Source organism: Acartia tonsa, chromosome 9 (assembly GCF_053477335.1).
Source record: "Acartia tonsa isolate MP-2025a chromosome 9, ASM5347733v1, whole genome shotgun sequence".
NCBI lineage: Eukaryota > Metazoa > Arthropoda > Copepoda > Calanoida > Acartiidae > Acartia > Acartia tonsa.
Genome location: NC_137268.1, coordinates 12,356,973 through 12,381,897, shown reverse-complemented (window position 1 = coordinate 12,381,897; position 24,925 = coordinate 12,356,973). Strand labels below are relative to the sequence as shown.

Here is a 24,925-nt window from a genome sequence, read left to right as displayed (position 1 = left end):
CGATGACAAAACCGTTCATGTTTTGATAATGTTGTTGCTGTGTTTGTTTACTAGTAAGCTGCGCTAATGGGGGAACTTGAGTGAAAGGGTTGAAGCTGTACTGTAATGAAGAACTATATCGGTCAAGTGGTTTGCAAGATCTTAATCTACACACGGACAGACAGACAAGATATCTTGTTACTTTTGTAGAATAGTTATTTCTCGTATCGTATTATAAACGGCTTTCCGCGGATATAGAATGTACAATTATAAGATTAAAACTAGTTTTAATCTTATGATTGTACATTTCTATATTCGTAGAAAACTGGATATAATACGATGCTAGACATAGTTTTTTCGTATGGATGAGAACCGGTTCCTATCCACCGGATTCGAATGAATACGAGAAAGATTATTACTCTATTTTGATATTGAAATATTTTATTTTAGAATGTCAATTTCTCGCAACATAAGCACAACTGGATCCACTGGTACTAATGATGATTCTACCCTCTCCTCCTCCGTTGGTAAGCTTTATACTTGTACTCAGGGATATTAAGGGATAAGACATGGACATCAATTGATGTAAACCGCTAATATTTCTCCTTCTGTAGATTAAAATTATTGTTGGAAAAGTTTAGACACTAATGGATTGTCCAACCCAATAAAGATTTAATAATTTCTCTAGATTATTAAGGGAAGATTCACGTAGGTCACAGACTGGTTTTAAGCTTGGGATGGATTTTTTTAGGCTATTTTTACCACTTTGAATACAAAGCCCCCCAAGATGCTAGGGCCACAGCCGCTAGTATATTAAAAGGATTAAGTATTTAATTTAGATAAACTAAATTACTTTCAGCAATTACTATTCTTACGACGTAAGTTTTTATTGAATTAACTCTCAGACGTCTGAGTTAAATTTGTAACTTGGTTTTTCTAGTAAATACAAGTGTGTTTATCTTAATTAAGCAACTTTTTTTCTTAACTCCTTAGTTTTTAAAATAATTGAACAGGTCAGCAGCTTAGGACACATGTTCTATTAATGAAAATATTATTGTAAGAAAATGATTATTGAGTGGTTAAAAAAGACTTATTTAGAAGCTTAGTTCCTAAAAAATGCTTAGTTTACTTAAAATACTTTAAACAAGGTCATTTAAATGCCTTTAAACTCTTAATGACTTTTTTGGCTTTATTTAAGTTCTATAGTTGCATCTCTATAATTCCTCTTTACCTCGTCTCCCTATTCTTTTTTTTGTCTGAAGCTAAGGATTTAAATAACCACTGAATTAATTTTAGGGAAACTTTACATAGGATCCGGGATGGGTATACCTTTTTTTTTTATTTTTATATACAAGCGTTAGCATGGTTTTAAGCTATTTTCCAGCCACTTTGATTGCAGATTCTAGGGGCGCAGCCGCTAGTAACTTAAAATTTATCTGTAATACCAAAACATCGCAATTAATGTTTGATTCATTGAAATACATACTTAGGTAGGGTTTCTAGTATTCATTAAATCTCCTCAAATTTCAATATTGTTTTCATTGATATTAAAAATGTTTATTAATTATTTTAATTTTAATGCGTATCTGATTAACAAGCAAGTCTCATTTTTAAGACATACTTTTAACAAAATAACTCTAAAATCGCTGACGTAAAGTTTTCTACTATTTTTGTAAGCAAAAAAAAAACAATAAGATTGTTATTGAATATTCCCTTAATGAAAAGTGATTATGTGGTATTCGGCAACCGTGAGCCATGCCTATGGCACCCCTGACCGGGGTTCGGGGAAGGGCCAAAGGCCCTCCCCCGAGTCCTGGGGAAGGGGTCTGCCGACCCCCTCCCTATGCCTAAAATTAATGATTGAATCTGACAAGCTTTATTATGGTTAAGCTGCATTGTTAATTCCCCCCACCCTTCCCAGGGATGGGGGATCATTATTGCCCAAACTGACTATTGTATATGTATTATAATGCTTTTATTTTATGATTATTTATTCCTATCTGTGTAGCTATTGTTTGTTGTATATAACTTTAGTAATCCTTAGACCTTCAATAAAGGAACAACTGAATAGATGCTGTTTGTTATTTAGTGATTGTTAGAGAAGCGTAGCTTCTCTATAGTAAGGTGTCCACGTCTGTTCACGCTGCCGTAGTCTTTTCGAACTCTGGTGTCTGCCATTTATCCTAGGCGGATATCACAACTTTTGGTGACAGCTGTGTGAGATTACGGCAAACCACAAGTGTAGAACAGACGCGTAGCTGAGGCTAAGGTACTCCCAGCAGTGAAACTGGCAAAACTGACACAAGCAACCTGAATTACCCACCCTGGATAGCAAGGTCTAACTCTGCATCCGGCAGTTGTGGAAGCGAAACGAGAACCGCGAGAAGCGCCGACATCTAACGGAGAATTGAGCGCTCAAGGGCTGAAACAGGCCTGCGGACTGGCTGAAACAGGCCAACTAAGTGCAAACGGCTGAAAATAGGCCAACATTTACTGCAAGAGATAGCAGGATTCGAACCAGCGGCGCTAGCAGGACGGGACATTCCCTGCCGCCATCAGCCGGATTCGGATACACGGCGCTGCAGGACGGGACATTCCCTGCCGCCGATAGACTGAAACAAGCCAAGGATTCGAACCAGCGGCGCCGCAGGACGGGACATTCCCTGCCGCCAACAGTCGGATTCGGATATACGGCGCTGTAGGACGGGACATTCCCTGCCGCCGATAGGCTGAAACACGCCAAATAGCTGCGAGCTGCGAGCCAACATACGAGTGTAGTGTACCAAACAGAGGAAACTACGTCAACTCCAAGTATCCTGAGAGGCTACAGCGCAGCCACCCATCTAGAAAAGCAGATATTATATCACATTTTAGGGATTACCACCCTAGTGTGATGGCTAAACAATAGATTTATGAGCAAGGATTGGCAAACAATTTGTTGTGTATTGTGATAAAACTAAAAATAGAACAGGCTTGGTAAGCAAATCTGTTATGTATTGTGATAAGGCCAAAAATAGAATCTAGATGTAATATAACAATGCCTTGATAAACAATCTAACCACCCAAGCCTCCAGCACAACAAAATACACCCCTTATTCCAGAGGAAAGGGAGGGGCCCACTCTCCATTGAAGAAAATACAATCAAGGTGACATAACAATAAGCCTAGGATTAAGGAGAAAGGGCACCATTACCTCATCACACAGTTACCTCAAACCCACAGCACTCCCCCTTCCCCACAGGGGGAACGGACGGCTTTACCCCGTCCCTTCACGCGCTTCCCCCCTCCTACCCACACTTGACTAAGTCAGCCCACGGTGTGGAGCTAGCGACCGGGAAAACAGAGCGCCATTTACGGGTCGCGCAACAGAGTTCGGGACATATCATAAAATTCAACGGACAAAGCGGACCAATGAGAGAGCGAGTTGAGGGATAAGTGCGCGTTTTACCTGTGTGCGCGGATTTGACGGTGCGTAAGCGCGCTACAAGGAAAGGAGATTTCACGCACACACACACACACAGGAGCGGAGCTACTCCATAGCATCTAACAGAGATATTTTTAGAAAATAAAGCATTACAAGCTTCTCCCTCCTATCTATAGTGTGATAAAGGAAAACCCAATCAGTTCAGACCCTCAACAGCTATCTACCCCTACCAGCCTACTCTACAAACTCAGAATAAAACTAGTGACAAGTACATCTAAGTTATATCTTTGTAGCTAAACTACCAACCTAGTGATAAAACAGTGTTGGCTGCTAGGCTAGAAAGCCGCAAGTGATAACCATTTATAGTATTGCCTTATAACTTTGTGTCCCGCCGCTGAACCGTTGACCCGATGGAGCAGCCGCAAGCGCCAGGAGGCGACCAAGCCCAAGGATGGCTCCAGGATGACCCCCAGCCGGCTCCAGCCGATTACCGCAAGCTGATGCTGAGTAACCTGCCGGAGTATAGCAGGCCGCCCAAGCAATCCTGGAGCTCCCACATCCGCAGACTCGAGATGTCATGGGCGGCTTACCGCGTGCCGCCCCATGACACCCTCAACCGCCGCAACGCCCTTTTACTGTCACTAGTAGGGCAAGCGGCGGAAATGGCGTCTCATCTGTTTGGCGAGGCAGGCCAAGCCTTGACTTACGAACAAGTCAAGGCCGAGTGTGAAATGTTATTTCGTCCAGCCTTTGAATCCCAGACTTTGAAGCAAGCCTTCAGGGATTACAGGCAACACTCGACAGAACCTATACAAGCATACATATCCACAAAGTGTGCCTTGTATAGGGAGGCCTACAGCCATGAGGATCTCAAATTATTAATCGACGAATTAAATCGTGGCATTCGTAACGCTAATGTGAAACGTGAAATGATGAGTCATGAGATCGCCTCTGTACCTGAGTACACGAGGCGAGCCATGTTCACCGTCACAATGATTACCAAGCAGCTGAAGGAGGGTGTGTGCCTAGTGGACGCCACCGACGGGCTCACAGGATCAGCCAGCGTCCAGTTGCCCACCTACAACGAGTCGGAGCCAATGGAGATTGGCGCCTTGGCTCCGGGTCTCCACCAGATGGGGAAGGTCGCTCCAGATGACAAGATTCCAGGCCGCTGTTTCCGCTGCCAAGGGAGAGGCCACCGAGCTCGAGACTGTCCGACGCCTATGGAAGTCAGCCTAGAGGAGAGACGCACCCAGCCACGCCGTGACCGTCCTGCCAAGTGCGAGCGTTGCCACTATGCTGGCCACACGGTGGCCGAGTGCAGAGCCGACTGGGACCAGGTAGCCGGCCGTAGGCGCACCGCAGACAAGGGCGCTCCCCCAGGAAAGCCCAGCAGAGTAGCCAACATGGAAGGGAGCGTGCCCCCAGCACCACCGCAGCAAGCAGCCGCCCCCAACGCAGCGGGCCGAGCCGACGGAATGCCGCAGTTTGGGACCGTTCCAGCTAGAATCAACGTACTGGGTGGCGCGGCTGAACCCAACCGGGTTGGCCTGGGCTTCAGTCTCAACCACCTGGGGCCGGAGTTTGTGCAGCCCAACAACATTGCCGAGCCAGAAGTTCTGAGGCCCCAGCCTTTTAGCCTAAACATGATGGGGCCTGCCCGACCGAACCTACCCAGCAAGAGTGGAGGGGCGCTACCCAGCGTCACTGAGACGGTGTACGGGGAGGCCCTGGCGGCCGTTGAACGAGAGAGGCAGGAGGCGCTAGCCAGCGCAGCAGAGTCGATGTATGGGGCGCCACCCGGCGCCGCCACCTGCGATGACTGGGGGGTGCTATCCAGCGCCTCCAACCTGGTGCCTGGGGCGACAACCGTCGCCGCCACCAAGATACCTGGATCCTGGAACGAGCCAGCAGTCCCAGAGGGAGGGGTGACACCCGTCACCCCCAGTCAGCCAGCGCCACCAGCCTGTAGGGAGAGCCCAGCTATACACCATCCAGCGCCCCCTGCCAGCCGAGGGAACCCAGCTGCCCAGCACTTCCAGTCGAGCCAGGATAAGTTAACTTTAACAAATGTATTGTATCCAAATTATTGTGAAACCCCAACCTTGCCTGTGCCTCCTGCACCAGAGGCTGGGGAGATTGAAATTTGGGGATATAAGGACTTGCCTGTGCCACATGCACCTGAGTTCCTAGGGCAGGGGAGGGACGTGAGTCAGGGCGAGCCTGTGCCACACGCACTTCAGCCCCATGCCACTGGGCACGCGGAGGAAGGCTGGATAGAGCTAACCCCCGCACCTACGAAGAGGCCACCCCCGCTGGATACGCCCAAGCAGTTGCTGACAGAACCCTTGGATGACTTTAGTTCGGGAGGCTTGTATTCGCAGGCTGAGTTGAACGACTGGCAGCAGCTGCCGCTCAGACGGTCAACTTGGCAGCCAGTGCCCCAGCCGCTGCTAACAACAACCAGAATGCCCCGCTGCTGACCGGCCCCGCAGCGGCTGTGCCCCACGCCAACCTGACACCTGCCGGCGCCGAGCTACGTGTCCAACCAAAGCCAGCCTCTACCTTCTATCCCACGTTGGGAGCCCATCAGCCCTGAAAAAAATCACCACTAGGATTCCATTGAATCATTATCATTTGTATATATCTTAGCCCTAAGGAGCGGGCCGAAGGCCTCAACCACTGTCGGAAGTCTGGCAGGGAGACCCCCCTCGCAGCCTTCCGAGGGGAGAGTTGTGGTATTCGGCAACCGTGAGCCATGCCTATGGCACCCCTGACCGGGGTTCGGGGAAGGGCCAAAGGCCCTCCCCTGAGTCCTGGGGAAGGGGTCTGCCGACCCCCTCCCTATGCCTAAAATTAATGATTGAATCTGACAAGCTTTATTATGGTTAAGCTGCATTGTTAATTCCCCCCACCCTTCCCAGGGATGGGGGATCATTATTGCCCAAACTGACTATTGTATATGTATTATAATGCTTTTATTTTATGATTATTTATTCCTATCTGTGTAGCTATTGTTTGTTATATATAACTTTAGTAATCCTTAGACCTTCAATAAAGGAACAACTGAATAGATGCTGTTTGTTATTTAGTGATTGTTAGAGAAGCGTAGCTTCTCTATAGTAAGGTGTCCACGTCTGTTCACGCTGCCGTAGTCTTTTCGAACTCTGGTGTCTGCCATTTATCCTAGGCGGATACCACAATTACAATAAACAAGAAAATATTTTTTAAATGTGAGCGAAAAATAAAAGAAATAAGGAATATGATTACTTGGATGATTTAGTATATAAATCACTGAATATGTAAAATTCCTAACTTTGACTGACGAATGGCCTCTTTCCCAATTATTGAATAGCCAAATCTATCCAAAATTATTATTGATCTTGTATTCGCTAATAAGATTATAGAGTAGCCAATCTAAATACTAATAAAGTTAATCTCTAGAAAATCAGAGAGGGAGGGCTGTATATAATATTACACTAGTACCCAAAGTTTTATAATAATGTTGTCTTATCCTTTAGCTAACAAAATTTGGGGACTTTTATTGAATTTTGATAAACTGGTTAAGTTTACCTATTTAGTTTAGTGTACAATTCAACTAATAAGTACATTTGTGTATCATCATTAGGGATTTTAATTAATTTATTTGTCATTGTCTTATCCCTTTATATCCCTGAGAAAAAATATGTACGTCAAACCACTAGAAAGAAAGAGTTATAAGAATCTCTCCTGCGTAGTTTTTCTTCTATAGAAATGTATATTGTATTAATATGTGTGCTTGGTGCTTTCCCTAAAAGTGCCTAGCGAGCACAGAATTCCCCCACGCCTTACTTTTGGATTAAGAGGGGTTATGGTTCTTTATGTCTGATCCCTTCGGGGCCTGCACCTACCGCCTTACCTAGTGGCGCATCCCTAAACCCAATGTAACCTAACATAAAGCAAAACACTGAAATAACCTCCTTTAATTCAATTTTTTTGCAAATAGGGGGGGGGGGGGTTTAGTATTCGACTAGGCAATTTAAGTTAAACCACCGTATGTTTTTTTTAGACGGTCTAAGAATTTGGACTTTTACTCTGCGATTTTAATCATTTAATTTTTGTATGAAATTAATCATTTAATACCTATATGATTATTTCAAAGATATTATAGGAAGGATTGTTGGAGATACAGATAAATACGTAGCTGAATTATTTCTGTCTGGGTTTTTGAGTGAGACATAAAATAGATTTATCTTTCAGTAGTACAAACTTATATAACCCCAAACACTAAACATAATAAAAATAATCCCTCAAAGTGAAATGCCCTGCCTTATTTTTGAAATAATTGAAAATTAGGGGGTTAAGGAAACTTTCCAATGACCCTAACCTTGCGGAGCTACTCAGTACCCAATATAACTTAACCTAACCTAACCTGACCTACAATAAAAAACACTTATGCAGCGAGCGTAGCTATTCTATAACTGTGTTGTCCTAGACGTAATGTTATGTTGTAAGTTAGTTTCTAATGTTCCTAAGCAACAAATGCTTTTATTAAAAATTAAATTATACAGATTTAACCAAATGAAGATTCAATTTTGCCTCTGCTAAAAAAAATCTGTTAAAACATGTGAATAAAATCAGCTAAAGCAAATGCAATATATTTCTGCTTTCTATGGGAAGCAGTTGTTTAAAATCAGAGGATGTAAAGAAGGGCAGTAAAATGTAGGGGGGTAGGGTGAGAAACAAATGGAAAAATGGGGAAGGTAAAGCCGCAAGGGGCCAATTGACGCAAGTTTTATTTATATCTCTAAGTGTACAGGGACAATAGGACACATTTAAAGAAACTTATACATATGTTTAAAATTAAAGGATGTGATTTCTTTAAGATCTCATTAACTGTCCCTCATGTGTTTTCAAGAGCTTTCCTTGTGGTTTAAGTTTATAAGCAAAGTAGCTTTTTCAAAAAGAAATTATTCCATTTAAGCATTGCTCTCTCTTTAAACCTTACATGACCTAAACCTTAAAAAGTAAGATTTCAAAGTAATAGGACAATTGAACGATATTCTGTCTTAGTTAGCTTACAATTGTTGGAAGTTGAATGTGTTATCTATAATACAAAGTAGCTTGATGTCTGTCCGTCCACCCGTCAGTCCGTCTGAAGCTTAAGATCTCGGTAACCACTGAACCGATCGGATTCTACTCTTCAGGGAATATACCTACTGGTCCTGTGGTGGTTTTAGGCTATTTTGGGGAGTGGGACACCCTCAACCCCCCAAAAAACCAAAAATCCGTCCCATTTTTTTTTCTTTTGTTGAAGATTTCCTTGGTCCTTCTTATTTTCTTATTTTTTTTACGAATTTCACCTTAACTTTTTTTTATAGGCTAGGGGCGAAGCCGCTAGTAAATAGTAATTATTTTTAAAATCATTCTTTAGGGTAGTCAGGATTTTGGATGTGTAATAAAATAATATTCCAGACCTTATCTATCCCTTGCATCCTTGATGTTTATGTCTCCTCTTGACAAATGTGTTGTTTTTACAGGGAAGGAGGGGATATAGGACTGTAAATTGAACTTGTTCCAAAAACTTTAAACCCATATTGTATTCTTTATGGGTTCAAAGACTTTGGGTAATTTTATTGAAAATAGTAATTCCCAATTTCCAAACACGTCAACCAAAAGCAGTAATATGATTGTTTTTTTCTGGGAGGTATATCAATATATTATCCATTTTCTTATCCCACAAGATCCCTGGTTGTTTTTAAAATATAATACAAAAATACAGAAACTTTTTATGCATATCAACTAAAAGTTTACCTTAAAATGTTATTTTTGTCTGATTGAAAGAAGTAGAAATAGAAAGAATAGTTACTTATCGAATTGTATTATTGACAGCTTTCCGCGGATATTTGAATGAAAAATCATAAGATTAAGACCAGTTTTGTTAGACCCGAGGGTTCGAAAACCCGGGATAAAAACACTGGTATTAATTTTATGATTTTTATTTTAATATTTGTGAGAATGAGAATTTGTCTGTTATAGGATGCTATACATGATTTTTCAATATGGCTGATCACCGGATCTATTCTACCGGATATTCGGTTTTGAAGCCATTCTGGAAAATATTTGAATTCAGTTTTAAATTAACAAGTACAATTATGTCATCAGCTATTAATTGTGGATAATTAACATTTCTATTTTTTAGGCTCTGCTTCCACAACATCTAGCGGCTGGTTCGATTCCTGGCGATCAAATACAGAGGTAACAAATAAAAAACTAGAAATGGTTTGACTTTTTTCCTTCGGTTATCCTATCATATGTTTTAGGTGCAAACTAACAGTTTAAAGGTAGATGATTGAGGCTTTTTAATCAAACATTTTTCTTTTTAAAGATAATGGAATTGGAATGTTCTAATTTTTTGGCTAGAATGCTTCTTCTGTAATTAAATTTTTTTCTACAAATCTTGTTAGTCGGTAGGTCGGTTTATTAGAAAAGTTTTTTGTAGTTGTTTTTTAAAAGCTATTGTAAAGGCGAAAATTTTTAGTGACTTTTATTTTATCGTCTTCCTAATTTCGAATCCACATCTTATAAAATGCATTTTATACAATTATTAGCTTTTATATTTGCAAACGCCTACAGGCCTTGAAAGAATATTTTCTATCTGCGTTATATTTAACATTAAAAATGAACAGCTTTCTAAAAGTTCACGTTTTACTTCTGCACACAATTATGAAATTTTGTTAACAATTATTTTTTTGTTTCTCATGTCTTTACAGGGATGTAACACATTGGGGGAAAAAAAATTTTGCGGAGTTTTTAATTGGCATAAAATATAGTTTTTAAAGATTTTGTAAGTTCAACTACAATATAATTAGAGTAGGTCTTGCGTCACCCAAATTTTTTTTGGAGGGGATGAACATTAAACATTCTCTTACCCCCCCCCCCCCCCTATTTATAATTCTACTTAGCTGAAAACACCTGAGAGTAAGTTTAGATATATTTTGTTCATTGATTTTGCAAAATTCCCTATATTTACTTAATCCCTTATTTCTGAAATGTATGTCTCTAAAATAGGCTTATTTATTTTTCAAATCTGTCAATCAAACAAAAGCATCATTTTTCAAAGAAGCGCATTAACAATTTTAATTAGATTTATTTTTTGAAAATTTGTGTTATTAAGATCCTTTTTGTTTAACTTTAAACTGATAGGTATATATTAAGAATTTTTACAGAAAAGTCTTTTGCATTGTAAACAAATTGTGAATAAAGAAAAGCTTCAAACTAAAATAATTTTTTTTTCTGTCAATCTTCAACAATGAAAATGAAATATTTTTATTGTTTTTTAAAGCAGAGATAAGTGAAACAAGTTGTTTAAAAATTATTTGTTACATAAAAAGAAAAAGTTTGTTATTACGCTATAAATAGATTTTTATTTATGTGATAAAGTTCACATTTTGAATTGATAATATTTCAATGTTTTTAGGACAAAACTGTACTTAAGTTTTTTGTACAAAATCTTTTATATATCAAAACTCTAAAAAAAAATTTATTGATAAGCGTAGCAATAACAGGCAAATAAAACTATCTACCTTTCATATTTTTGTTTGTCCTTTAATATCTCACTAACCACTTAAGTTCTCAATTTTGAGTATGCTTCACATAGTTCCCGGGATGGGTTAAGGCTAAAACTTGAATTAAATGAAATTTCCAAATTAAAAATTGTAATGGATTTCTGCCTTTCAATAGGTATTGGTTGAACAGTTTTGACATTATTAATTTGAAAATATTGAATCAAAATTCACTAAAAAGCCAAAGTGTTTGAGCTAATGAATAAGATGCCTGTAGATAAAACTAAACTGTTACATTGATTATTTATATCTATAAATTATCTATATAAAAATTGTATTAATTTTATAATATTTATTTTCAGTTGGATGACAAAACCGGATCTCTGCCCAAAGAAGCTGGCTCATGGTTCAATTACCCAAGCAGATCTAGGTAAGGAAAATTATCTCCTATATTTCTCACTTTTAACAAGGTTTAAGTCTCCTTTTTTTGCATATAATGTAAATTTAATTGAAAACATTCCCCAGTTTTCTTTAAATTCGATTTTATATGGTATAACTAATCTAAAAGTAAAATGCTTTTTAAAATCTAAAATATTACAAAAAGGCACCCTATAGAATTGTTTAGATTGACATAAGTATATATATTTACTAAACCAAAAGATTTAAAAAACAAGAACATATGTATCAATAAGTATCGCAGCAGATCAATTTATGAGACAGTTACTATTGTCATGTTGCGTCTTAAAAAGACTAATAAAAAAAAGGGTAATTTAATTATGAAAGAGGGTCATTTTCCGTAGAGTGTCAAATAGGCTTATTATTATGTCAAATTTTCTTAATTAAGGTCATTTGACATATATGTATTTGTTAAAATTATGTACAGTTTAACTTAATAAGCTCATTTGATTAAATGCTAACATAAATTTTTACAGAAAATACGCCCTTAGTATTAGTAAACAAGGACTAATTATAGAGTAGCTGCGTACCTAGCCAACAAAGTATTAGATGGATCTTAGTATCACTCTGTTTCTAGTTATGCTAGCGGAGATAGTGGCTATCTCATTATTCCTGATATTATTCTTGAAACTACACATGGGTCAAGACACACTTTACAAAGGTTGCCCAATCAAAGTGAATAGGATAGCTTCTCTGAAAATAAAATGCCATAAAAAAAGTGAAATAATTTTGGAGATCTCTAAAACCTAGACTTTACATTTTTAAACATCTTAGAATGCTAAAAAAGTCATATATAGCTTAATAAAAAGGCAATAGGAATATTAACTCAATATACCTACCTAATTAAACACAGAAAAAAAATCAGTGTTTATGTTTTCTTAATGAATTTTAACTGAGCTTTTAAATACCTGCCTTTTTATTATGTGCTAAATATGAATTTTAACTTTTTTTCTAAATATAACACCTAGATACTTGATTTTACGGGATCTGCACATTATTTGTCTTCTTTTTTCGAGGATTTTCGGATCTTAAAAAGAAAGCGAAAAATGACCTATCAAAAGCTTCTGTTAATACGACGAAACCCGCTACTTTTTTTTTCTTTCCATGATCCAGATTTTCTTCAAAACTTCAAATAATTTTTATTTTTACAGAAAAGTTATCTACCTCTCTTATAATAATGTATTATAAAATACCTATTATATTATAACCAATGGGTGTGCTTTTAGAATTATTTACAGTAGATGCTTAATTGAAATGGTATATAAATGATAAAACATATATCATGTTGATGAAATAGTAATTATAAATATACACCGGTCTTATTATGACATGTGTCCCACCTTTATCCATTTAAAATACATGAGCTTATAATAAGAAGTAGAAATTTAAACACTTTTTAGACCCAAATCATCCAGTTAAGAAATAAAATTTTGCCCTTTTTACCCTGAAAAACTATGTAGAATATATTTAATACCTGTATTATAAAATATTTCAATATATTGTATTTGCATGTGTGCTTTTAGAATAGATAGACTAGACATATTATTTATATAATTTACATAAATTGTTTTAAAATGGGTTAATTAATGAAAAATATTTAATAAAAAGAATATCAAAAGCAAAGCACTACAATCAATGTCTTATATGAACACCACCAAAAATCAATATATCGAAAATGGACGTATGGACATATTTTAAAACTATAAAGAAATCAGTAAATTCGAAATAGACAGGGCAATTATAATATCATTAAATAACGTCCAGAGCTATCGGTTTGGACCGTCCGATATTTGCTTTAAAAGTTTTACCTAGTGCTTTTTTTGGCCTAAGTAGAAAGTTTGACTACATTTTAAGTATAGGTATATTTATCAGCTAATAAGGATATTAATATGAGCTGCTTGTTAAAATAATTACATAATGTTATTTGCTTATCATTTGCAAACTTTGTATGTTTACTTATAGCATATGTTTTTATTTATTTTCTCTCAAAGTGACAATCGAGCACTGAACCCCCCCCCCTTTCTTTCATTTTTAAAATTAAATCGAAAATAAGGGATTGGGAAAGTTTGTCTCCCCTGCGAGGCTACCAAGTACCTTTAGTAAGAAAACCTTCTCCTCTCCCCTATGTTTTAAATTTATTTTAAAAATAATGAATGGGGGTTTCTGTGCTCAACAAGGCCCATTGAGGGAAAACGCTTTTTATTATTTACCTATTATTACTAATACCTAAATATACGTTTTTTAGAATTAAAGTACAGCATGTATTAATGATAAATTATTATATGAAAATGATTTAAGGAAAGTTAATCTTGTATTTAAGAGTGATTATACTATACTACTAAATGGGTTTGATTAAACAAAATATTCTCCTATATTATATTTACTAGACACCTACCCTAGATTTTTAGATTTAAATATAATAATTTATTTATTTCAAATTTTACTTTGATTTTGACATTTAAAAAACATTTTGATACGGTCATGAAAATGTCAATTCTAAGAGATTTCTTAAACAGTTCTGTTTTGCAGGCAGAAAGAGGCATTGAACTGTTCATTACACTAGTACCTAAAATTTCTTATTCTTTAGCTGAACAATATTAGGTGTCTTATTAGATAAATATTTGATTGGTTGAATCTTTTTCATTGAGATTCCTGCAATTTGCAAAGTTTTGTTTTAAATCAGTAAGGTGTTCAAATGTTTTAACCAATAATTTTTTAGAGCATTCAGCGAGAGCGAGGGATCTGGCCGTGTGAAGCTGGGTGTTGTTGGTGGCTGGTTCTCACCGGCCTCCAAATCAGCATTTAACCCAAGAAAGTTTTCTGAACCAAAGTAAGCATTTCTTACCAGTTTCAATTAATTATTTTAACAATATTTTTGAGGGAGGAGGGGACATTGAAAATTTACCTAAAGTTTTACTAACTGGTTATCTTATTGGTTGGTCTAAAAACTTTGTAAATTTTTATTGAATTTTAGTTGATGGGTTCTAAACTAGTAGAGTCTAAACTTTTCAAACAGTTAATTAAATCTACTAATATTATTTATCATCATTTGGGATATATTCCGTTTAACGTCCAATAATTTGGTGTCTACTCGTAACTTAAGATTAAATAGAAATATTTTCCCTTGGCGTTAAAGGTTCCATGTTTAGCAAAATATGAAGATATTTTAATATATTTTGTTATAGTGATTCTGCTGGCCGCATGAGACGTTCCTCAAGCTCCTCTAATTCTCGCAAAGAAGTTGAAGAAGCCATGGCTGGAGGTCTTAATAAAGTAAGTGATCAGGGGATAATATAATGGATAGACAGTTGGGTAGATTTGTTTCTTTTTGATGGATATAGAATATACGTGGATATTATGACAGGGGTAACATTGTCGTAAGGTTGTTTACATGGAACTCGTCTATTGGTCAGTTCGTTCATCCAGTAGGAGGGGAAAGGATGCAGTAAACTGGGAGTATTGTCATTTTAGCAGGCTGCGAGTTTCAATTTATTAACAGATTAATGGAAAAAAAAATATTTAGACTTGAAGGGGCCTATTTTTTTTTCTTTGATTGACCAGTTAAAAAAGACACTTTAGACATTTGTAGAACATGAGTAAAGTTAAAATAAGATGATTACATAATCGTCTTTGCCTTTTACTTTGAGAATTAAAACTTATCTCTTTAAAAATCATGTGTAGTATATTCAGAGATGGATAATAGACGATAAAAGTTTGTACCGAAAGATCTCGCTAATATGGTTTCCCTTTACAATGTAGCTTCTCATAGGCCCTGAGAACTATTTTGGTGTAAGGTACCGTCCAACCCACCACTCCCAAGAGTAATGTTCCCTATTATAAAAAATCTGACCATAAGTACTTTTTATTAAAGCTAAGATAAAAAAAATCCATTCACTTCAAGTGCCGCTAGAGGCCTCCAGCTGCATAGCAACTAGTTTTGTAAATATTAGAAAGAAGAAAGGATTGAGAATTAATTTAATTGCCATTGTCCTTTATCTTCGTGAAACTAGTACAGTTTTGTTTAGAGATAAATATATCAATGTGTACATCTCAGTTTTTATGTGCAAAGTTACGTTAACTTTATCAGTAAGATACATGTGTTTGTCTTTGTGAGCATAAATGTGCGGAAGGCGAGTGAAGGGGGTAGTCATCAACCCCCCCCCCCCCTTCCCCACCCACAAATATTCAAACTGAACAGACTTGCCTTCCCCTGTTTTTAAATGCTTTATAAATATACTGAGATGGTTTTAAGATGTTTATTACCTACTCTCTACTTCCCCTTCACAATAATTGCTAAACAGTTTAATCTACCTATTTCCTTATCTATGCATTTTCTATTATGTACTATTATCTATAGAAAGATTTACACATGTATATTGTACGCATTGACTTTCTTTCTAGCAATTTTTAGAATTCTTTTTCAATTTTCTGCACACAAGTTTTATCACATTGACCAAGCCTTTGCAATTTTTAAACGAGGAGGGATGTTTAATGAAAAAAATTCTTTTCTAATACCACTTATTTCTAAATTTCATCCTTTGTTAATTTTTGGTACAATATTATTTATGTAGATAGTTACCAAGTATCTTTAAGAAGCTGTCATTATTAATATTGCAACTGTTGCCTTTTAGAAAATATGAAGGTGTTTACCTATTAGTCTTAAAATTAAATAGATGAAAGGTTGATGCAAAACTGTTTTTCTTCAAATCAAATATCCACCCCACTCCCTAAATATTATTTTCTTATTTAATTCTGTAGGTAATAATTTGATTTTAAAATTCCTAAATGAAATTGCACGTTTTATGATGTTTCTCTTCAGAAAAAAATGCATATAGAAACTAAACTTAATAAAAATCTAAAAAAAAATACTTGCTCGTGCAGACAATGCCTTGACCTCAAGCTGCCTTCATGGACAGCCCTGCAATTTCAAATTTTTTTTCCTCGCGAAAAATAATACTGTTGCAAAATTGTGGAAATCCAGGGCCCCAGCTAAAAGAGAAGCACAAGATTATTGCCAGTTTTTAATTATTATTTAGAATACAATGTTAGCTATACTATTAAATCGAAGGTATTTATTGGTATGGGTTTGTTCTAATGTCCACTAATTTCATCGGAACTGTTTTTTTTATGATAAAGTGTAAAAACCAAAATTAATTCTTTCAAAGTTATTAATCATCCAACAACCTGATGGATTGTTAATGCTGTGCTATTCTAAGACGTATTTGTCCTTGCTTCTATTATTTACTAAGTATATTTGCGATTACTTTTATTTAATGAAATCTTCCAATTTTTAACATGTACAAAACGGCCTGCTGAATTGCTTCAAGATCCATGTCAGATCTATATAGGAAATAAATGTCTATAAACGAGCTCAAGTTTTCCAAGGAATATATGATTAAAACTCATAGTGCTCCAATAATCCATAATAAACTCTCATTGCCCAGAACGATAAGACCCATTATTTTACTTTATTAAAAATAAATTCATTTTTTTTCATTTCATGTTGCTATTTACCTTATATTGATGTATTTAATTTCTAATCATAAAAAAGAAAATTTAAATTTATAATATGATAAATTTAAGAAAACTATGTTTTAAAAGAATTCGATTGTGGCGACATTTTGTGTGTTCAAATATTAAACTAAAATTGTAATCATCATCATTAACCCTTTGGTGATGGTAATGTAAAGAAAAAAATATAATTTAAAAAAATCTTTTAAAAATCATTTAAATTATTAAATATTTACTTTCTTTTAGATAGTAATTCAGGGTGAGGAAAATAGATTTATAGAGAAATAGATATGCATATAGAAAACTAGCCAATAGGGAGATAATTTTATCGAGCCAACTCTAGTATATATATATATGTATATAACATAAGTTCAGATCGTTCACTTGTCCGCTATATATATTATTTCAAATTTTAAGAAATATATTTCAAATTTTAAATATACATAGAGGACTATTTTTGATCCTAATTCAACTCTTTTTTTTCACATTGGCGTACATGTGCGTGCATTTGTGTGTGGGTGTGTTTATGGGTATGTGTGTGTTGGATATGGTAAGATTGTGCAATTTAATTGTACTACGCATGCATTTCTTAGTGTGGGTGTTACTCAGGCATCTAAACGGATAAGACATAGAATGATAGATTGACACTAATGTTGATAAAAAACATTACCCCTTAAAATAAAATTTTTAGTTTTAAAGTTTTGAATCCACAATTCAAAAAGATACCCAAATGATTGACCAACAAACAAGATGACATGGTTACAAAACTATGGGTACCAGTGTAATTATTATAATCCCATGTCTCCTCCCTCCCTGGTGTTTCTGGGTGTGGATTTTAGTGCAAAATTTTGGGTGCAAAGCTTCTCAATAATATTGCTGTAGCTTATGTTTATGCACTTAATTAAAGAAATTGCTATAAAAACAAGGATGACAACATCCATAAAAGCGAAGCACTGAAACGGTAGGACAAACGGACATTAACACTTGTATAGTGTTAGAACTTAATTATCATAATATAAATTTATAAGAGTCAAAGCAAAATTGTAAGTAAATATGTTGTAAAACTGCTTGATACAGGATAATTTTTATGGACATACTTACATTTTTAGGGCTTGATTATAGAGTTGCTTCGCTTAATATATTATACTTTGTTGTCCCAGGAATCAATATACCAAAAATCAGATCAATCCGATGATTAGATCACATAAAAATTTCTTGTTAAAAAAGTAAAAAAATCAACATGTTTAAAATGGACGTACGGACATTTTGGTAATGATTATAGAGTTGCTACGCTTTCTAAATCGTACCTAACTACTAAAGGAATCACCATGCAAAATTTGAAATCGATAGGACAATTCTAACATGCCTAAATTAACGGAAAAAGCTATCCGTTACGGACGTACGGACGGACCGACCCTAATTATAGAAAAGCTTCGCTTTTAAAAATAGGACCTAGTAACTTTAAATAAACTTTTAAACTTTTGTTACGCATGGAAGAAATCAGCCATTTTTTTTTATTTTATGTGTTAAGACTTTTTAATCTTTAATAAGCTTACTTTAAATGCTTTGATCTTCAATATTTTCAAAAATAGTTATCTAAATTATGAAAATATCAAATTAATATACAACATTTGGTATAAATGAATTATTTTTAAAGATTGTGCATAAATTAAAAAGACATATGCATTTAATTTAAAGTCAACAAACTTATGAAAATACTACCTAGAATTATAATTAAAATGAAATCCTAACTTAGATTGATTTTAAAAATATAATTGTATGCCTTTTCTAGGTCCTATTTCCTGACTATTAACAAAGTCAAAACAAAACCAATCCCCCAACTTGGATTTGGTAGGTATACCTAAGTTTTTTTAAAAGAAATAACATTCTCTTTCTAAGTATAAAGTTTTTAATGTGTAACCCCCCCCCCCTCTTCGTTAGAAATAAATTAAAATTTAGGGTAGGGGGGGGGGGTGATTTGGATAGTTTTTTATGCGTAAGTTAGCTTATATTATATTGGGTATTGGATAGCCCCGGAGGGTTTGGGTAGGAGTTAGACATGGGTATTCATGAAATAAGCCCCCGTAATTTGTAAATAAAGTTGGAAGATGAGGGTTTAGTACTCGACAAGCATTTTGAGGGAAGGCACCGTATTTACTTAGGAAATGCACAAATCGATTATTTTAAAGTGTTATGAACGTCAATACTGACCCAAATTCTGACCCACATATTTTAGCATTATTTTTCTTCTTTAAAAATTCTAAATTAAGCCTCATGGGAACATTACATAATAGATGATTTTTTAAAGAAGTCTTGTAAAATAAGAATGAACTAGCGGCTACGTCCTTCGAGGCCTCTAGGGGCTCCAGCTGTTGGGGGGAGAGTCGCTCTCTTCAATAAAAATTTCAATTTTAGTTTTAAAAAGAAAAAGTTAAAAATAATTGGGGGGAATTTTTTCTAGGGGCTGTTTTTCTTAGAAGGGTGGTGGTACCCTCCCCAAATCGGTTAAGTTGTTAGCGAGAACCTTCGAAACACACAGACGGACAGACACACATCCTTTTTATAAGGATAAGAGTTTGTATGCTTTGCTTATATTTGCAGTTTGATATAAACAAAGCATTTGATAGCCAAAAAATGTGTCTTTTATCATGATTACAATTACAAGAAAAAACTGAAGCGATTGCATCTAAAAAATATTTCCAACAACAAAATATTTACAGTACATATAAAAAGTTTGAACAAGGTTATTGAAACAATTTCCAAATTAAACAAGGATGACAACATTCATGAGTAGCAAAGCATAAAAAATTCATGTAATGGACAAAGGGACAAAGTCAGATGTTCAGTTGTCACAACAAAGAAAAGAGAAAGAATAAAATAAACTCGAAGAAAATCGCGAAATAAGGTTCATTTTATTAAGCATGACCGACAGACAGACAGACTAAACAATGTATTGACTAGATGCGCATGTATCATCATCATTGAAATTTCCTGCTGTCTTTCTTCAATAGCAAGCAATACTTTTCTCCCATTCCATTACGGATTGACGGACTAACTGACTGGCGGACAAAGTGAAATATAGAGTTGCTTCGCTTCTAAAAAGATGTTTATTTTTGAATAAAACAAATAGTAACATATGATTGTAAATATCATTTGAGTACAACATATTTTCCTCTAGGTTGTACAAATATTGATTATATTTCTAAGGCGCCACTGCACCTTAGACAAAAAGGCACTTTCTATTTGTAAACAAAGGTCTTTGACCTAGTAGGAATATTATTCATCCAAAGAGGGAGGGTTTATTACACTAGAAGTCCCCAAAGTTGACTCAACAACTTTGGGGACTTTTTTGGATTTTGATTGGTTGATTGTCCATACGTTTTAATCACAAATTGTAATATACAGAAGGGGTAATTTTGTGTATCATCATTGAGGATATACATCAATTTATCGGCCATTGTCGTATCCCTTTAAATCCTTGTATATTATCATCTCTGTACAAGCGTAAATTATCTTTCTAGGTTATCATAATAAAAATTTTAGAAAAATAGACAAAATTGCTTTTAATGGACGACTACAGACTTGTGATATTATCTTTGATAGAGGTTTTTGAACTGAAAAAAAAAAAATAAAATGAGATCTCTAGGTTATGAAAATAAGATTGCTTTTAACTGGCGCCAATAAACTTTTAACAGTCTATTGCTAGATATTGATTTATCTTAAAATGTACAAGAACAAAATTGGTTTAATACATATTTTTTTGAGGCTAGTGCTTTGATTTTTAAGAAAAGTCTATATTTACTCTTGGGATTCGATGATTTTCATCTTTTTATCCAGGGATCTAAAGGGATAGACCAATGGACGATAAAGTGATATGAAAAATACATCCCCATCAATGATAAACAAAATTACCCATTTTTTAAATAAAAAGTATTTGAAACTACTACTTGGAACTGAACAATCAAAATTCAATAAAGGTACCTAAAAATTTTTAAGCCAACAAATAAGATAGTGGTTGTAAAATTTTGGGTACTGTTGTAATTTACAGTCCAATGTTCCTACCCTCCCCGATGACAAATATGAACTGATTTCTATATCTCATAGGACACCTTATCATATAGAACTTGAAACAATTCTTTAAATTCATATAAATTAGTTTCATTTTTTTCAGGCGGATATCTACATGCCACCATTTTGAACAACAATCTCTGACAAGAAACGGATGAAGCAAAGCAATATAGCTACTAATGTATTACACCAAAAGGTATATTTTTACAAGTATACTTTTTAATAAAATAAACTATATTGCTGCTGCTGATCAATTAAACGGATTTCTACATTTTGTTCTCTATCCTAATGAATGTATAGTTATTTATTATTATTATAAACAGCTTTCCGCGGATATAAAAATGTACAGTTATAAGATTAAAACCGGTTTAGTTAACCCCGAAATGGCGAAGGCACTGCACTATGTGCCCAGAATTCCAAAATAAAACAAAAACTCACAATTCTGTTAATTTTGCTTCAAATTAAGAAATTTTTTTTTAAATGAAGGATAATTGATTTAAGTTTTATTTTAGATACCTTAAAATGCTTTAAAATACTACAAAATTAATAATATCGACAAAAAACACTTATTTAGCTATTTTGACAGTAAAGGTTTAGTGATTTTTAAAGATTTTAAATATATTGAAAACACAGACAGACATACAAACATCCTTTAATTTTATTATAAGGAATTATACTTGTAGCTTAATGATTTCCCATCACCATAATCATTTTATGACTAGTAGGGATATTCCCTGAAAAGCAGATCCTAATCGGTCCAGCAGATAGTAAGATATTTTTAGATTAATCCAGACTGACAGACCGACATATTTAATTATTCAAATGACATTTAAATTCTATTATTACCTCCCCCTCCCCTTGTTTAATTTTAGGTTTACGCCAATAAAGAACCAATACAAAACTACCATAAAAATTGTTAAGTTAGGGCGTTAAGTCCACGTGTATACAAGATCCTTCTGGAAATTAAAACAATTTTCTTGTACGTATTATTATAGGTTTTTGCTTAAATTAAATGAATTATTAATGTTATACTTATATATCAATTGCTTTGTTGCAGAGGGGGAGGGGACATTGGGCTGTTTGTTTCACTAGTCCCCAAAATCTTATAATAACGTTTTATTAACTGTTGGTTTAACAACTTTAGGGGCTTTTACTGAATTTTAACGTTTAAACCACTAATTGTAATCTACAGAAGGGGTAATTTTGTGCATCATCATTGGGGAAGTTCATCAATTTATCGGCTATTAACTTATCCCCATAGATCCCTGGATTTGTTGAAATTACTAACTATAAAAAGGAAACACGTTAATAACATTTTGAAAAATAATTTTCTATTTTCCTATAACCCATTTTACTGTACTTTTCATAAAAAATTTACCTGTTATTGCTGCGCTACGTATAGACAAAACAATCCTTGTTTTGAAAATAAAAACAAATCTATCACAAATCACCACAAAAGCACTAAGAACTTTAATCCAAAGGCATTGCAATCAAAGGATTTAAGTCTGCAATAGGGCCTTTATCAAGAAGGGAGGGGACATTGGGCTGTTTATCACTTTAGTCCCCAAAGTTTTATAATAACATTTTCTTGTTTGTTTTTTAAGTTGAGTGTCCTAACTTTTCAACCAATAATTGTAATTTACAAAAAAGGTAAGTTTGTGTATCATTATTGGTAATGTACATTAATTTATCGGCCAATGTCTTATCCCTTTAGATCCCTAGGCGTTCATACTCATAGGCTCTATGTATATATAGTATATATTTAATAACAAATTGGTTTAAATCATTTAGTTTCTTTACAAGTTTGCCTGACTCTTTTATTTCTTTAGAGCGTGTATACCACCCCGGATTAGGTTTTAGTTTTATCAAATTGAAACATTTAAGATGATATTTATTTGATTTAAAAAGAATGTTGATTGATTAGAAGCAACAGGTTCGATAACATAGCTTAAATAAATATTTCTAGGGGTGTGCATGGGGGGTCTCCTCCCACCCTCCAGGGGTGGGGGGGGGGGCAAGGATATCCTTTAGAGACTTAAAGGGATTGTATAAAAAAAATTGCATCGAGAACTATAAATATCACGATAAAATGATTTGTAAAAAAAGTTATTTCAATTCGTCTTTATTATGTAAAAGTTGCTATAAAATGGGTCCGACCGCTCCTACAAAAATGCGAGAAAAAAAAAATTCAGCTAACGAGGCCGCCTGTGAAACCAACGGGATTCATTCACTGAGTGCCTTGATTAAACATGTATAAAGGTCTGATATGCGGCCTCGTTAGCTGAAAAAAGATCAAACTATTTGAAGTTGAAAGTAATATGACAAAATATTATAATTCCTGCTTCTTTAGGGGGGAATGCTTTGACATCAATTTTTTCATAAGTTTTAGAAGTAAACGTATAAAAATTAATTTAAAATCGTATAGTATATTCAATAAGCTTTCAAAAAAGGTAAAATATATTACTGTAGCTCAATTTTTGGTAGTTTGACGATAATTTAAAGTTTGCATATAAAATGTAATTTCAATAGTCAGGCTTTATTACAAATCCTAAATATCAAGGTAGGCTACTTCTAGAGGCTGTAAAATCATAAGTAATTGATATTTTCACCTCTTGCTTTGGGAATCCTTCTCAAATATGACAAAGATTAACCTTAAACTATAAAATTGGTCAATATCCAAAATTGCATTTTTTGGAATCTTGGAGTTTTTGCATTGCCTGGGCACATAGTGCACTGGCTAACAAAACTGGATTTAATTTTCTGATTGTACATTTTTATATTCGTAGAAAACTGGATATAATGCGATGCTGTACATAATTTTTCAGTATGGCTGTGAACCGGTTCTAATCCAACGGATATTAATCGGTTTCGAAACAATACTGGAAAAATATTACCTAAAAGTTATAACTCAGTGATAATTTATTATTAATCTTATGAATTTGAGTTGTGTACTTGTAAATATAGAGAGGGTTATTTTTTCACGTAATTCCGTAAAGTTGGGTATTGGATTGTAGTCAAATGCCCTTATTAAGTCAAACTGTTCTTTATTGTTATGGACCATTTCGTATATTTCTTACTCGTCATGGGGTAATGGCGCAATGGGTAGGGTGTTGGCCTGGTAATCTAAGGGTTCCCGGTTCAAGCCCCGCCACGTGCAAAATTAACTCTGATGAATTGAGCCATACTGATGAGCCCTAAAAGGGCGAAACACTGTGTCTATGGATATATGTAAAGCTATATAAGTTGGAAAGAATTTTAATGTATATAATAGATTTGAAATCTGCATAAAATTTGAAGGATTTTTTATAAAATTCGTTTTTTATATAATTCTTTATTTAGAAGCGCAAATACAATTTAAGTTAATTAATTTTGACCAATAGGATAGGTGGATTGGAAACTACCTGAGCTCTAATTGGTTGAATGATGAATGAAACTTAAGCTAATCTTATCAGAGCGCAGATTGTTTTCAACCCACCAATCAAAGATGTCAAAATTAATTAACTTAAATTGTATTTGCGCTTTTAGATAAAGAATTATACAAAAAATACAAAAATTTTATGCAGATTTCAAATCTATTATATCAATAAAATTCTTTCTAACTTATATAGCTTAATATGTATATATATATATTTAGTTCTAATTAAGAAAACTTTGACTTAATAAGAGCATTTGACTACAACCCTATACCCAACTTTACGGAATTACGCGAAAAATATGACCCTTTCTACATTTATAATATTCTTATATTAATATTGATATGATAATGTCTAGATTAAAAACTGTGATTAGATATTAATGTTGCTAAAAATTAATCTTTATAATTGGTTGTGGATTTTTTCAAACTTTTTGGAAGATTTTTCAACTTAGATTTTAAAAAAACTTTTTTTCTTCCTGACCAGTTTACCTCTTTTATATCTTTTTCTATCCTATATTATTGTAAAATC

At 34.6% G+C, this 24,925-nt stretch overlaps 1 protein-coding gene across 14 annotated transcripts in view; it reads left to right on the top strand.

Moving 5' to 3' along the window:
* The window catches only part of LOC145328233 (uncharacterized), a 53,984-nt gene extending 29,993 nt beyond the window's left edge, over positions 1–23,991 (top strand). For 4 of the 14 annotated variants that reach the window (XM_080171842.1, XM_080171843.1, XM_080171841.1 and 1 more), the window contains 7 exons: positions 430–506; positions 9,584–9,639; positions 11,309–11,376; positions 11,980–12,063; positions 14,122–14,232; positions 14,588–14,675; positions 21,085–21,373. In XM_080171842.1, coding sequence (XP_080027968.1) covers positions 430–506; positions 9,584–9,639; positions 11,309–11,376; positions 11,980–12,063; positions 14,122–14,232; positions 14,588–14,675; positions 21,085–21,111 — 511 coding nt within the window. In that variant the 3' untranslated portion in view covers positions 21,112–21,373. Of the gene's footprint in view, positions 1–429; positions 507–9,583; positions 9,640–11,308; positions 11,377–11,979; positions 12,064–14,121; positions 14,233–14,587; positions 14,676–18,705; positions 18,769–21,084; positions 21,386–23,767 lie in introns of those variants that run through there. The other 10 variants (XR_013882399.1, XR_013882400.1, XR_013882401.1 and 7 more) reach the window with 6 other exon arrangements.
* The last annotated feature ends 934 nt before the right edge of the window (positions 23,992–24,925 follow it).